The 13,397-nt window shown below is 58.8% G+C and overlaps 1 protein-coding gene across 2 annotated transcripts in view; it reads left to right on the top strand.

The window, feature by feature from the left end:
• The window catches only part of OTOF (otoferlin), a 91,007-nt gene that overhangs the window by 62,840 nt on the left and 14,770 nt on the right, over positions 1–13,397 (top strand). For both annotated transcript variants that reach the window (XM_027113631.1, XM_027113632.1), the window contains exons 10-25: positions 1,750–1,812; positions 2,242–2,326; positions 5,003–5,162; positions 6,036–6,222; positions 6,653–6,839; positions 8,259–8,482; positions 8,929–9,037; positions 9,552–9,738; positions 9,868–9,988; positions 10,549–10,649; positions 10,767–10,857; positions 11,019–11,135; positions 11,413–11,565; positions 11,890–12,079; positions 12,161–12,285; positions 12,641–12,775. In XM_027113631.1, the coding sequence (XP_026969432.1) occupies positions 1,750–1,812; positions 2,242–2,326; positions 5,003–5,162; positions 6,036–6,222; positions 6,653–6,839; positions 8,259–8,482; positions 8,929–9,037; positions 9,552–9,738; positions 9,868–9,988; positions 10,549–10,649; positions 10,767–10,857; positions 11,019–11,135; positions 11,413–11,565; positions 11,890–12,079; positions 12,161–12,285; positions 12,641–12,775 (2,235 nt within the window). The remainder of the gene's footprint in view (positions 1–1,749; positions 1,813–2,241; positions 2,327–5,002; positions 5,163–6,035; positions 6,223–6,652; positions 6,840–8,258; positions 8,483–8,928; positions 9,038–9,551; positions 9,739–9,867; positions 9,989–10,548; positions 10,650–10,766; positions 10,858–11,018; positions 11,136–11,412; positions 11,566–11,889; positions 12,080–12,160; positions 12,286–12,640; positions 12,776–13,397) is intronic.

Raw genomic sequence — 13,397 nt, forward strand, 5'->3', positions numbered from 1 at the left:
TCACCCCCCCACCCAGAACAAGCTGACAGTCCACAGCCCAGGCCAAGACCTCTCCTCGGTGCGTCCGGTCCCAGACACTGTCATCTTCCTTCTGCCTACAACCACCTCCCCCCATTGCCTTGAATCCTTCTCTTTCTACATCCCAAAGAATCTACCACTATATCGTCCACTCAACATCACCAACTCTGCCTTTGCTTTTCTTTTGACTCCCCTTTTGTCTATAAGGCCTTTCACTCTAGCATATTCTAAGCACAACTATGAAGAACCATTACGATCAAGGACAGGAGCCAGAAGCCTATCATCTATCCATCCATCTACCTATCCATGCATCCATCTATCTATCTATCCACCTAGCTGTGCCTTTCCTCAGTCCCACATACCTCCTAGTGACCACCACTTCCTCACCTTAATCCCTGCACTCATTTCTGCGCCCCATCTTTCCTGAAACTGCCCTGTTCCAGACATCAAGGACCTCAACATCCACCATTTCTCCCTCTCCCTTGACCGCCCCGGCCCTTCCATCCTCTCGCCGCCCCCTGCCCTGGGGACCTCTCCCGCCACTCTCCTGCCTTCCCCTCTCTCCAGCTCCTCTCCTCACTGCCTTTCTTGGCATCACTCCCTGTGACCACTGCTGAAGTGCTGCTGCTTCTTGGAGCCCTGTTCTGGGCCTGCTTCTTTCCTACTGTCCTTCCTTCTCTCCCTGGGTATCTCCCCAGCCTCAAGGCATCGGTTACCATCTGCGTGTCTAGATGCCTGTACCACACACCTCTCCAGAGCTTCAGTCCCCCGTGACCAGCATCATCTGGGCATAGTGCTTCGTAGCAGTTGGTATTTATTGTGCAGTGGCCGTGTGCATGCCTGGGTTGAATGCTTGACCCAGGTCATCTCATTTAGATTCCGAACCACGCCTCCCAGCAACCCCGTGAATGCTGCCCCGGAGCAGTCCCACATGGCGGCCCTGGCTCGTTATCCCCACGTCACAGAGGTGTAAACTGAGGCTCAGGAAGGGAGGTGATTGGAGCAACAGGGAAAGCTCAGTCTTTCTGGCTCTAAAGCTGGCGCTGTTACCCACAATGCTCTAGTGTGAGCCTCCAGCAGCCAGGAGCAGATTCTCATTTACTCCAAGCTCTTCGGCAACCTTTCTTCCATCTCCCTGCCCACAAGTTCACCAAAACAGTGGGCCTTCTGCTCGCTGTCTGCACCCTCGCTCCCAGCGCCTGCACACCGAGGCCGGGACAGATGGGTGGGCACTGCAACTGTGAGTGGCAGCTCCCAGCCGGAGAGGACAGGTCGCGCCCACAGCACTTACATTTATAGCAGATCAAGTGCATCGGTTCTAAATTCCAAGGCTCAGCTTAGTTTACATTTAAACACCTCCAAACTTGGGGTGCATCTTCTAGGCAGCATTGTGGTTTAATGGTGATGTCTGTGGGACCCATATAACCACAGCGTATCTTACAGTATCTTACATGTGTCTCATCAAGCCTCATAACAAGCCTCTGAGGGGGGCCATCATGACCCCCGTCTGACAGCTCAGGAAGCTGAGGTTCAGAAGATGTGTTGCTCAAGACCACACGGCTCCCAGCTCCCCCGGGGTCAGGGGGGACCAGTGGTTGCCCCGCCTGCTCATCCAAACTTTGGGGCTCAAGGGAAATGGCCGGGGTGCAGACAGGCACTGTCAGGAGGGAGGGCCCGGCATTTAGCCCCTGCCCTCCGAGTGACAGCAAGTCTGGGTCCTTCCCCCTCCAGTACTTCGTCTTCGACTTCCATGTCCCTCCTGACGTCATGTTCGACAAGATCATCAAGATCTCGGTGAGTGGGGAGCAGTCCCTGGCAGGCGGGGCTCTTAGCTCAAACTGCACCTCTGTGCAGACTTGAAAAGGGCACCCCTCTGGGCGGGCCAACCATAAAAAGGCAGACCCGCACCCAGACACACAGCCGGGCAAGTGGGGCACAGGCTGGACGTGGGCCCCTCTCGCCCCATTAGCTAGATCCTTCAGTAGAGCGTACAGCCTGCTCACGCATACCTGGCAGCCAGCAGAGCACAGGCGAGGCACAAGAGGCTGATACTAAGCCTCAGAGAGCGGCCCCTGCCCTGCCAGGCGCCCTCCTGCTTCACCTGAAGCTCGCATCCCCAGAAAGAGTGACATGGCGCCGCTATCAGTCAGCCCTTCCCCGCCCCACGGAAAGCCTCAGCCCCATCCACCTGACTGGTGACTGACTGGTGGTTCTGCCCGGAAGGTGATTCACTCCAAGAACCTGCTGCGCAGTGGCACCCTGGTGGGCTCCTTCAAAATGGACGTGGGGACCGTGTACTCCCAGCCGGGTGAGTAGCTGCACAGCTGGTCAGCTCCGGGACACGCAGTCCCTCCCACCCTGGCGGGCCCTGGGCTCAGGTGAGGCCGTGAGTGCACACGGTCTTCAGGTATAAAGAGCGATGGGGTGCCCAGCCTGCATACAGTCGCAGTGACCACCTGCGCCCAGTCGGCGGGGCTCACGGGAGGCCTGCAGAGTCGGCAGCATGGCCCCCTTTTACAGCTGAGGGGCCTGGGTGCCAGAGAAATGCCGGGGCTTCCCTGGTCACCCAGCTGGTCTACAGTGAGGTCAGGCCGTGTGACTCCAGAGTCCCTCCTGAGCCACGCTGTCCTCAACACCCAGTGCGGGGGCGGGGGGCAGTCTCTGAGGGATACTGTGCCCTGAAAACACCTTCACTGACCAGCCGTCCAGGGACCCAGGCTGCCTGAGAACAGCCGCGTGGGCTATCTGCTCAGCAGCTCTGGGGGAACCCATACGCCACCACCGCGTGGGGTTAGTGAGGGAACCCCAAGCCCTGGCCCAGAGGGCTGATGAGGCTTGGACCAGACAGAGGAGGTGCCTCAGCCTGACAGACAGCACTCACCACACGGCCAGCTTGGGAACCACGGGCAGACAAGCTGGCACTGGGCCCCACCCATGTCCCTAAAGTCAACCCGCCACTTGGGTGCAGTAAGGACCCCATTAGGCCCTCTGACAGTGACAATACAATTTCACCCAGACAATCACATTTGACCCTCACAAAACAGTGAGGGGGACATCAGCATTCCTTCCCATTCTACAGACGAGATAAATGAGGCTAAAAGAAGTTGTGTCTCAGAGGTGCCATAAACTATTAGGTTGAACAAACTGGCGATTCCTTATGTTCAACCTAGTAGACACTCGGCTGGCGCACGTTATAACTATGACTCAGACCAGGAAATCTAAGCTGAAAACCCAAGATTATACACATAAAAATCACAAAATCATAGAACATTCAAGCTCGAAGAGACCTTAAAAACATCCAGTCCAATCTCTCTCTGAAGGAACAGAAAGAAAGAATCCACTCCCTCTTCAAATAGCCTTTAACTCTGAAGACAAATTTTATGTCCCTCCTGAGTCTTATTCTCTTTCCTTGCTAAATTTCCCCAGTTCATCTAATCATTCATTCACACATCTGTCTGTCCACCCATATATTCTTTCACCCACCCACATATCTACCTACTCACCTGTCCGTACGTTAATCCATCCTTCTATCCATTTATCCATCTGCCATCCATCCATCCCTCTATCCATCTACCTTTTAGGCCAAACAGGCACCCTACCACCTGTCTTCTACTATCCATCTCCCCATCCAGCCATCTGGCTATCTATCTGTTCATGTATCCATCCCACAAACATCCACTCTGGCAAGACCCTTGAAGCTCTGGGGCAGCCTAGGACATGGCCACCTCCTCCTGAGATGCGCCAGTTCAGCTGACGGCCTCCAGTGACCCCTCACGCACATGGCTTACTCCGCTCTCACCATCCCGGTCTGTCTCTTCGGACTCTGCAATGGCACTATCTCTCCGGAGACACAGTTGGCCTGGCCTATCCCCAAACAGGCCGATTTCTGCACACAGTCCTGAACACATCTCACAGAACCAAATGGAGACAGAGGCTTGCTGGCAACAGGTCTGAACTATAGGAGAAGTTGAAAGAGGAGGGAGGGGAAGAGGAAACTTCTGAGTCCCTGGAGATTCCAGTGCCCACACAAAATCAAGGAAGAAGATGTGCCCTTCGTACAGGCTACGCCTGCAAACAGCTTTAAAGTCAACCTGAAGGGGCAGATCCGTCCTAGAGTGGGCTCCTCTCCTGACATCTGTCCTTTCCTCCACACCGTCTTAATTCCTGGGAGTATTGGGGTGACACTACCAGTGTCTGTCTCTAGGAGGCTTTCAGTCTGAAATTGGAGACAGACAATAAGTAGATAATCACAGTGACAGTGAGATAAGAGATGTACATATGGAAAGGGGCCAGGATCAGCTCTTCTGAGGAAGTCAGGGAAGGCTGCATGGAAGAGGAGACACATGAACAAAATGATTAGAAGTGTGAATAGGGAGGTGGAGGGTTGGGGTAGGGGGCAGAAGGGATGGGGGCATTCCAAGCTCAAAGAACAGCAGCCACAAAGACATGGGGGTATGAAAGAGCAATATGAATTATTCAGAGAGGGGTAAACAGCTTTGCTTGCAGGAGCACGGGGTGGGGGGGGGGGGTTGGCGGGCGGAGGGTGAACATTGCGAGCTGCAGAGAGCTGTATCAGGAGACCCCACAGGGGATGCTGAGGTCTGTGGTCTTTCCCCCAAGTACTGGCGAACCTCAAGTGGGTTTGAAATGGGGAGTGAGAGAGGGAGGGCCTCTTTGAGGGCTCTGTCTGGCAGCTGCATGGTGGTTGACTGCATGGGTTGGGGGCAGGAGGGCTGCAGGCAGAGAAACCAGTTAGGAGGCTCCTCTGTTTGAAGCCATGCCACACGCCTGGGTGCATGACCAGGGGCGGGGCCTTGCCTCGGCCACCCTTGCTCGGGGACCTCTGTCTCCCTGGCCGAGAGGCAGGCAGAGCTGTGGCCCCAGGGCCCCAAGACCTGGTGACCTGGGCTCCGAGGCCTGCCCCGAGGACAGGTGCCGCCCTGGGTAGGCCAGCAGGTGCAGCCCCTTCTCCTCGCCACTGCAGAGCACCAGTTCCACCACAAGTGGGCCATCCTGTCGGACCCCGATGACATCTCCGCGGGGCTGAAGGGCTACGTGAAGTGTGACATCGCCGTGGTGGGCAAGGGGGACAACATCAAGACGCCCCACAAGGCCAACGAGACGGAAGAGGAAGACATTGAGGGGTGAGGCTCCCATCCTCCCCCAGCCCCTGGAGACCCGGCCCAGACCTTCCTGGAACACCAAGGGAACCCCCAGGGTGGACTTTGCCCAGAGATCTCACCCTCCATCTCCCTACCCCTATGCCCAGATGGCCCATCTCTCCCTGGAAGGACTGAGGCCAGGCCAGCCTCGGTGTCCGGGGACTCTCCTCATGGGGCAGAAAGGACTGAGGAAGGGCAGGCAGGGGTTCACAGAGGACAGTCACGAGTGACAGTCATTTGACATCCAGGCTTCTGACTGTGAGAAACTTGGAAAAAAAAAAGCAAAGTCCCAGAGCTGCTGGGTCTTGAGTCTACACGCAGGAGAGCAAAGAGATTTTATTTCCTGTACCAATTCCAGGCAGCTGACAGTGGTTGTTGAGAAATATTCTGGGACCTCATCTGGATTCAGTGAGGAAAAGTGCAGGATCCAATGAATCATGCCTTCCATGGGCCAGGGAGGGAGAGTGGGGGCCAGTTGTGAGGTTTTTGTATAGGAGACGAAAGATGTGACACACAGCTGAGAAAACTGGATAATATTATTAAGAGTGGTCTCCCATGCTACCGTTTACAAAGTACTCATATGTTTTAACCTATTTGAGCCTTATCATATTCTGAGAGGGAATATCATATTATGCCCATCTTAAAGGTGAGTAAACTGAGGCTTAGAGAGATGGGGAGATTTGCCCAGGATCACAAGACAGCAGGTGCCCTGAACTCCAGTGTTCTTAGTCCTAGTGTGGGCCTTCTCAGCCGTCCTTCACCTGTTGTCCCGGCCCCCAGGGGTATGTAGATGCTGAGGCAGGAGGCGGGGTGCCCGGGGCTGGCTACCGCAGCCCTGGCTGTATGTGCCGGCAGGAACTTGCTGCTCCCCGAGGGCGTGCCCTCCGAGCGCCAGTGGGCCCGGTTCTACGTGAAGATTTACCGAGCAGAGGGGCTGCCCCGCATGAACACGAGCCTCATGGCCAACATGAAGAAGGCTTTCATCGGTGAGAACAAGGACCTGGTCGACCCCTACGTGCAAGTCTTCTTTGCCGGCCAGAAGGTATTGGGGTGCAGGAGGCTGGGGCTTGGGGTGACAGGCACCAGAGGTGCAAGGGGTTGGGTGTGAGGTCCTGGGGACGGATGTGAGGCAAAATCAGAAGCCACGAGACTGGCCTTTGATCACCTTGGTGAGTCACCTCTAGAAGTGAGGAGAGAGAGATGAGGGGAGCTCTAGCTCAGAGGGGCTGGGGGGGGCGAGGCCAGACTGGGCCGTAGGGATTCCTCACTGCCCCCAGGTCACCAAGAGCTGAGAGGAGGGGGGCACTGAGAGGGAGAAGAGCCAGAGAGGCTGGGGTGGGGAAGGGTGAGGAGGTAAGTACACACACACACAGCACATGCCCCCACGTAACACACATATACACACTCACACACAGACACACATGCACACTCATGCACGTACACAAGCCCTAACCCTCGCTCCCTCCCACCAGGGCAAGACTTCAGTGCAGAAAAGCAGCTATGAGCCACTGTGGAATGAGCAGGTGGTCTTTACAGACCTGTTCCCCCCGCTCTGCAAGCGCATGAAGGTACAGATCCGGGACTCAGACAAGGTCAACGACGTGGCCATCGGCACCCACTTCATTGACCTGCGCAAGATTTCCAACGACGGAGACAAAGGTCAGCAGCAGGAGACCGGGGGTGGGACGTGGGGCTAAAGGGGTAGCATAAATGAGAACCCCCCATACACCACCACCATCCCGCACCCCTGCCTGAAAGGTGCCAGGCATGGTCAGGGCATTGCCAACAGCCCCCGCCTCCAGGGAAGGGTGGACACTCATGGTTCACGTCTGCACAGAGGTGCCTGGGCCCTCCTGAGCCAGGCTGCCTGGATTTGAACCCCAGCTCTGACAGTTAGAAGCTGCGTGACCTTCATGCCTGTTTTCCCATCTGTAAAATGAAAATAATAGTAATTATATACATGTGTATATATACATATGTAGTACATATATGCGTGTACTGCTGTCATAGTACCTATCTACAGACTTGTAGGACCAGAGCACTGAGCTGAGTACCAGGGATACAGAACAAGGAGGAATCCGTCCGGTCTTCACGGTGCTCCCCTGGGGATGAGGGAGCCGGGTGTGCTACCAAATGCTCAAAACCTGAGACAGAAGACACAAAAGACTACAGATTGCATGATTCCATTTGTATGGAATGTCCGGAGTAGGCAAATGCATAGAAACAGGAAGTAGACGAGTGGCTGCCAGGAGCTGGGGGGAGGGGAGCTGGGACGAGCCACTGAAAGGTACGGGTTTCCTCTGAGGAGGATGGAAATGTCCTGGATGGTGGCATAACATAGTGAATGCACGAAAACCGCCGAAATGCATACTTTAAAATGGTGAATTTTACGTTATAGGAAGAATATCTCAGTTTTTTAAATGCTATAATGTTTTTTATAAACTAGGCAGAACAGAAACCAAACAAAACTCTTAAGGCAGAATTGAATCCGTGCTACACACGAGACATAACAAATCCTAATGGGAGAAAAATAGTTGGGACTAGGAAATGGAGGTACTTGGTGGAGGAAGAGCTTTTAACAGGCACAGGCGGAGAGTAAGGGCCTTCAGAGAGGAGGGGAGGGGTCTGCAGAAGCAGGTGAGACCCTCGTGGCACGCACAGACGGCAAAGGCCTTGCTGAGGAGCTGGGGAGGTGCTGGCATCTGTCCTTCAAGTAGATCACAGATGTCCCCTGCAACAGGCTCCAGGAAGCAGGGGGCATGATTTTGCTCCACAGAAATGGACATGTGTGTATGTGGAGAGGCACGGCCAGCTCAGGCTCCCGCAGAGAATAAGCAGACACACAAAAGTGTCCCATGCAAGTGACAAGGTCACCCCACAGCCAGCCCCACGCAGCAGACACTGCTCTCCCCACAGCCCCTGTGAGCCTCGCTGCCCGCAGGCCCTCTGCTGCCTCAGACATTTCCCCGAGCGAGACACGAGGTCCTCAGCTCAGCAACCAGGAGGTACAGGCCAGGAGCCCCCAAACAGGTCCCCCCACCCGAGTGAGCCCCTCGGCCCTCTGCCCCCCGCCCGCAGGCTTCCTGCCCACGCTGGGCCCCGCCTGGGTGAACATGTATGGCTCCACGCGCAACTACACGCTGCTGGACGAGCACCAGGACCTGAATGAGGGCCTGGGGGAGGGCGTGTCCTTCCGCGCCCGCCTCATGCTGGGCCTGGCGGTGGAGATCCTGGACACTTCCAACCCTGAGCTCACCAGCTCCACGGAGGTGCAGGTGGAACCGGCCACACCCGTCTCCGAGGTGAGGCCCCAGGGCACTGTGCTGTCCTCCAGAGCCCCCCGCTCAACCCCCTTCCCACCACGGCAGCCTGTGCCTGGCCTCTGCCAGTGTCCCTCCTGCCTGCCTCAGGGGGCCAGACCCCAGGATGGGGCCGCCCTCCCCAGAAAGCAGGAGGAACTCTGTCCCCTCCCACTGCCTGTGCCTGTGCTCTCCCCGGAGGCCCCAAGGTGGAGCCTTGTCTCTGCCTTGTTCCTGGCCGTGGCTGTCCTTGTGCTGAACATAGCAGCCCTTCCTCTGGGGACAGGCTGGAGGGCCGAAGGAATTGGGCCTTCAGTGTAGGGGCTCGTAGCTCCACAGCTGGGTTAGCCCCAAGGGCCTGTCTGTAAGACGTAGGAGGAGGCCTGGCCCCAGACCCAACCCCCCACACCGTTAAGCTTTCCGGAGGGTTTGAACCACCTTCTTCACAGAGCTGCGTGGGGAAAATGGAAGAATTCTTTCTATTTGGAGCCCTGCTGGAGGCCTCAATGATCGACCGGAAAAATGGAGACAAGCCCATCACCTTTGAGGTCACCATAGGTGAGAGCTGGGCTCGCAGGGCTGGGGGCTGCCAAGCCCTGCTCCACAGCCTGGGGGTGGTGGGGAACTTTGACCACTTCCCTCACGTGTCCTCAGGCACCCACACCACATACAGCGACTGCACCTGAGGACACACGCCCCACAGGGTCGGCCTCAGCTCCACCTAAGGGCTAGGCTGCGTTAGGGACACGAGGAGGGAAGAAGCCCTCCCTGCAGAAGGGAGCGAGGCCCTCATGGGACTGGAGAGGAGAGAGTGGGAATACGGGCCGCGTCCTGGGCTGGACCTTGAGCTCAGTGGTCATCAGGGCTCCTAGCGAGACCTCTGCAGGAGTGCAGGACACGGCCCCTTCCTCTGGCGAGTGTTCTATCGTGTCTGAGCTGGTACAGACCTGTGAGCACCAGCCCCATTCCCTGACTCTCCCCCTTCCCTCCCACAGACCCCTGGACTGGAGGGCAGGGTGGGGCCTGGTGGGAAAAGGACTCTAGGCCCTCGGGTGCCCCCTTCTGCCTCCAGGCAACTATGGGAACGAAGTCGATGGCCTGTCTCGGCCCCAGCGGCCTCGGCCTCGGCCTCAGAAGGAGCCTGGGGACGAGGAGGAAGTGGATCTGATCCAGAAGTCGAGTGATGACGAGACTGAGGACGGTGGGGACCTGGCCTCAGTCTCCTCCAGCCCACCCATGCGGCCCCAGATCACCGACAGGTGAGCCGGCCAGGACAGAGGGTCCTGGGAGCCCTGCCTGCTGCCTCCCGTCCTCTCACGGCCTGGCCCCGCCCCACCCCCACCTGCCCGGGTGCCCAGTCCTCAACCTCCCGCCTGCTCCCACCCCAGGAACTACTTCTATCTGCCCTACTTGGAGCGCAAGCCCTGCATCTACATCAAGAGCTGGTGGCCGGACCAGCGCCGCCGCCTCTACAATGCCAACATCATAGACCACATCGCAGACAAGCTGGTCAGGGCCAGGCCACGGCGGGGAGGGGAAAGGCGGAGGGCGTATGCTTCAGAGGGCCTCGCCCAGCTTGGACACCTCCCCTGCAACACACAAGTCCTGTCTGCCTGGCAGCATGCCGTGGGGTTGGGGGAGGAACTGCAGAATGGCCCCAGTAGAACCTGTGTTCCTGTCCCCGCCCCAGTCCCAAGAGCGGTGGAGAGCCTGAGGGCTGCCCGGAGTGGAGTCTGGGAACCCTGGCCTATCCAGCCCCGGGTTTCCCTGGAGGTGACTGGCCAACCCCTCTGTCTCTGGCCTGCACTCCCCCACCCCCTGCATCTAGCCCTGAGTTCTGTCCGACCCCTGTGGGTCCACCAGGACCACAGACTCATGGCCCAGAGGTGGCTTCTTCCTTCAGGTTCTGAAAACAGAACGTGGAAAATTTGTGTTTCCTTGTGATGGCGAGACAGTCCAGAGATGGCGCTCGTGGGAGGTCCTAGGGCGCTAGCCCCTCATCCCCCTGATGAATGGGGGAGACATTTGGGGAGGCTGAGGGGGCTGTGGCTCACACTCCTGGTTCACAGGAAGAAGGCCTGAATGATGTGCAGGAGATGATCAAAACGGAAAAGTCCTACCCTGAGCGTCGACTGCGGGGCGTCCTGGAGGAGCTGAGCTGTGGCTGCCAGTAAGTGGCAGGGCTGCCAATGGGGGGTCAGAAGTGGGGGGTTTGCAGAGAAGGAGGCATCTGCACACCTCCTGCTGGCGGGTGGGCTCTGCTAAGCCCTGCTTCTTCTCCTCCCAGCCGTTTCCTCTCCCTCGCGGACAAGGACCAGGGCCACTGGTCCTGCACTAGGCTGGACCGGGAGCGCCTCAAATCCTGCATGCGGGAGCTGGTGAGGATGCGGTTGGACCACACCGGGGACGGAGGGAGGGTCTGGAGGTGAAAAGGGAACCCGAGGTGGGGGACATCTGTCTCTGAGGTCACAGCCCCCAGGGCCAGACCCTCCATCGTGTGTCATGACCTGAGCCCCACTTACACCCCCGACCCCGGCAGGAGAGCATGGGGCAGCAGGCCAAGACCCTGCGGGCACAGGTGAAGCGGCACACAGTGCGGGACAAGCTGAGGCTGTGCCAGAACTTCCTGCACAAGCTGCGCTTCCTGGCAGACGAGGTGCGCCCCCTGCCAGCCCCAAACCAGAGTGATCCGAGGTGGTGGAAGGGGGCTGCCCGGGAGGGGCTGGGCCAGACCATCCAGGAGGCCCCTCCTGCTCTGACAGCCGTTGGGGGACAGGAGAGACCAAGCCTTTCACCCCGTCCCGTGTTCTTCCCGCTGGATCGGTGGGAGGAGAAGTAGGACCCAGCGCCAGGGTCCTTTCCTCTGTGGGCTCAGGCCTGACCAAGAGGCAGGGCCTCTCCCTTACTGGGCGCCCACCCCGCCCCCACCCCAGCCTCAGCACAGCATCCCCGACGTCTTCATCTGGATGATGAGCAACAACAAGCGCATCGCCTACGCCCGGGTGCCCTCCAAGGACCTGCTCTTCTCCATCGTGGAGGACGAGCTGGGCAAGGACTGCGCCAAGGTCAAGACGCTCTTCCTCAAGGTGCCGGAAGGGGAGCAAGACTGGGGGCGGAGGGGCTGGGGTCTGTGCTTTTTCAAGGGGTCAACCTCCCCTTGGAGGGAGCAGCACCCCCACCCCTGGGTCCGGCTGGCCTGAGCTGACGGGGTGCTCAGAGAAGAGCTGGAGAGAATAGGAAAGGGGTGGGGGGTCCCCCCCTGCCCGTGCCCTTCTGCCCTGTGTTCTGCACCACACAGCCCAGCGGGACGACTGCGGAGGGCAGGGCCCCCCTGCCCATAGCCTCCTCCAGCCTCCTGCCCCTTCCTCACCCCGTGGGCTCCGGCAGCTGACCCTGTGCCCCCCCGCCAGCTGCCAGGGAAGCGGGGCTTCGGCTCGGCCGGCTGGACGGTGCAGGCCAAGCTGGAGCTCTACCTGTGGCTGGGCCTCAGCAAGCAGCGCAAGGACTTTCTGTGCGGCCTGCCCTGTGGCTTCGAGGAGGTCAAGGCGGCCCAGGGCGCGGGCCTGCACGCCGTCCCACCCATCAGCCTGGTCTACACCAGTGAGCGAGGGCTCCCGGGCCCGGGCGGGAGGGCACCGGCGGGTGGCCTGTTCCCTGAGCCTCAGCCTGCTCCCCCCACAGAGAAGCAGGCCTTCCAGCTCCGCGCCCACATGTACCAGGCGCGCAGCCTCTTTGCCGCCGACAGCAGCGGTCTCTCGGACCCCTTCGCCCGTGTCTTCTTCATCAACCAGAGTCAGTGCACAGAGGTGAGGGCCCCGGGGAAGAGGGCGCAGCTCTGGCTTTGAGAGCACTGGAGGGGGGCTGGGAGCCTCTGGGACCTGGAGAAACAGACCAGCCAGTACCCCAGATCCTTAGGGGGAAGCCTGGCAGATAACTGCAGGCCCAGGCCACACAGAAGACAGGGAAGACATTGGCGGGGGGCTGGGAGAGAGGGTCAGGAGCAGACCTCACATCAGCCTTCATTTTAAGATTCCCAGAAGAGTCAGGGGACATGGCGCTCGTGCTCCCGCGTCCCCTTGAAACCACAGTGACTGGGGGTGACTCCTCTTCGGGTGTTGCCCATCCACCATCGCTTACCTGTGCCCTGCCTCCATGCTGCAGGTGCTGAATGAGACCCTGTGCCCCACCTGGGACCAGATGCTGGTGTTCGACAACCTGGAGCTCTATGGCGAAGCTCATGAGTTGCGGGACGACCCCCCCATCATTGTCATCGAAATCTACGACCAGGACAGCATGGTATGGGTGGGCTCTGGCACCAGGGACCACGCCTCCTCCCCCGCACTCCACCTGCGTTAGCGGTCACCTCCACAGCCCACCCCCAGAGCCCCTTGGCCAGGGTGCTTGCCGGGGAAGCTGGGAGTCTGGGCTGCTGACCAGCCCCTCCAGGAGACCCCGGGTGTCTCCTGCCCTGTCACTGCAGCCTGACCCCTTCCCGATGCTGTGGGCCTCTGGGGCCTCAGGGAGGAGACAGGCCAGGGCGTCCCACCTCCCGGCACAGACAGACTAAGCTCAGACCCAGATGTGCCCCGAAAGCCTGCTGTCCCCAGCCTTCCCCCATTTGAGGGCCCCCCAGCCCTGCCCACACCTACCACAGTCAGTAACAGCCTCATAGCTCTCCATGGGAGCTCTGGAGTAAGGGAGTGGAGGATTAGGGTGACCCCTCCAGAGCTGGGGAGCCACTTCCTACAAGCCGCCTCAGCTACTGGGGTGCCCTGAGTGAGCTCTGGACTAGAGGTAGTCCTGAGTCCTGCATCTGCCATTCATTGCCAGCATGGCCTGGAGCTAGCCCGAGACTTGGTTTCCCCCATCTGTAAAATGGGGTGATCACACCTGCAACTACATGGGGCTGTGGTGAGGA

This window comes from Aethalodelphis obliquidens, unplaced genomic scaffold, assembly GCF_003676395.1.
Source record: "Aethalodelphis obliquidens isolate GAN/ISIS:26980383/991018 unplaced genomic scaffold, ASM367639v1 scaffold12, whole genome shotgun sequence".
Classification (NCBI taxonomy): Eukaryota; Metazoa; Chordata; class Mammalia; order Artiodactyla; family Delphinidae; genus Aethalodelphis; species Aethalodelphis obliquidens.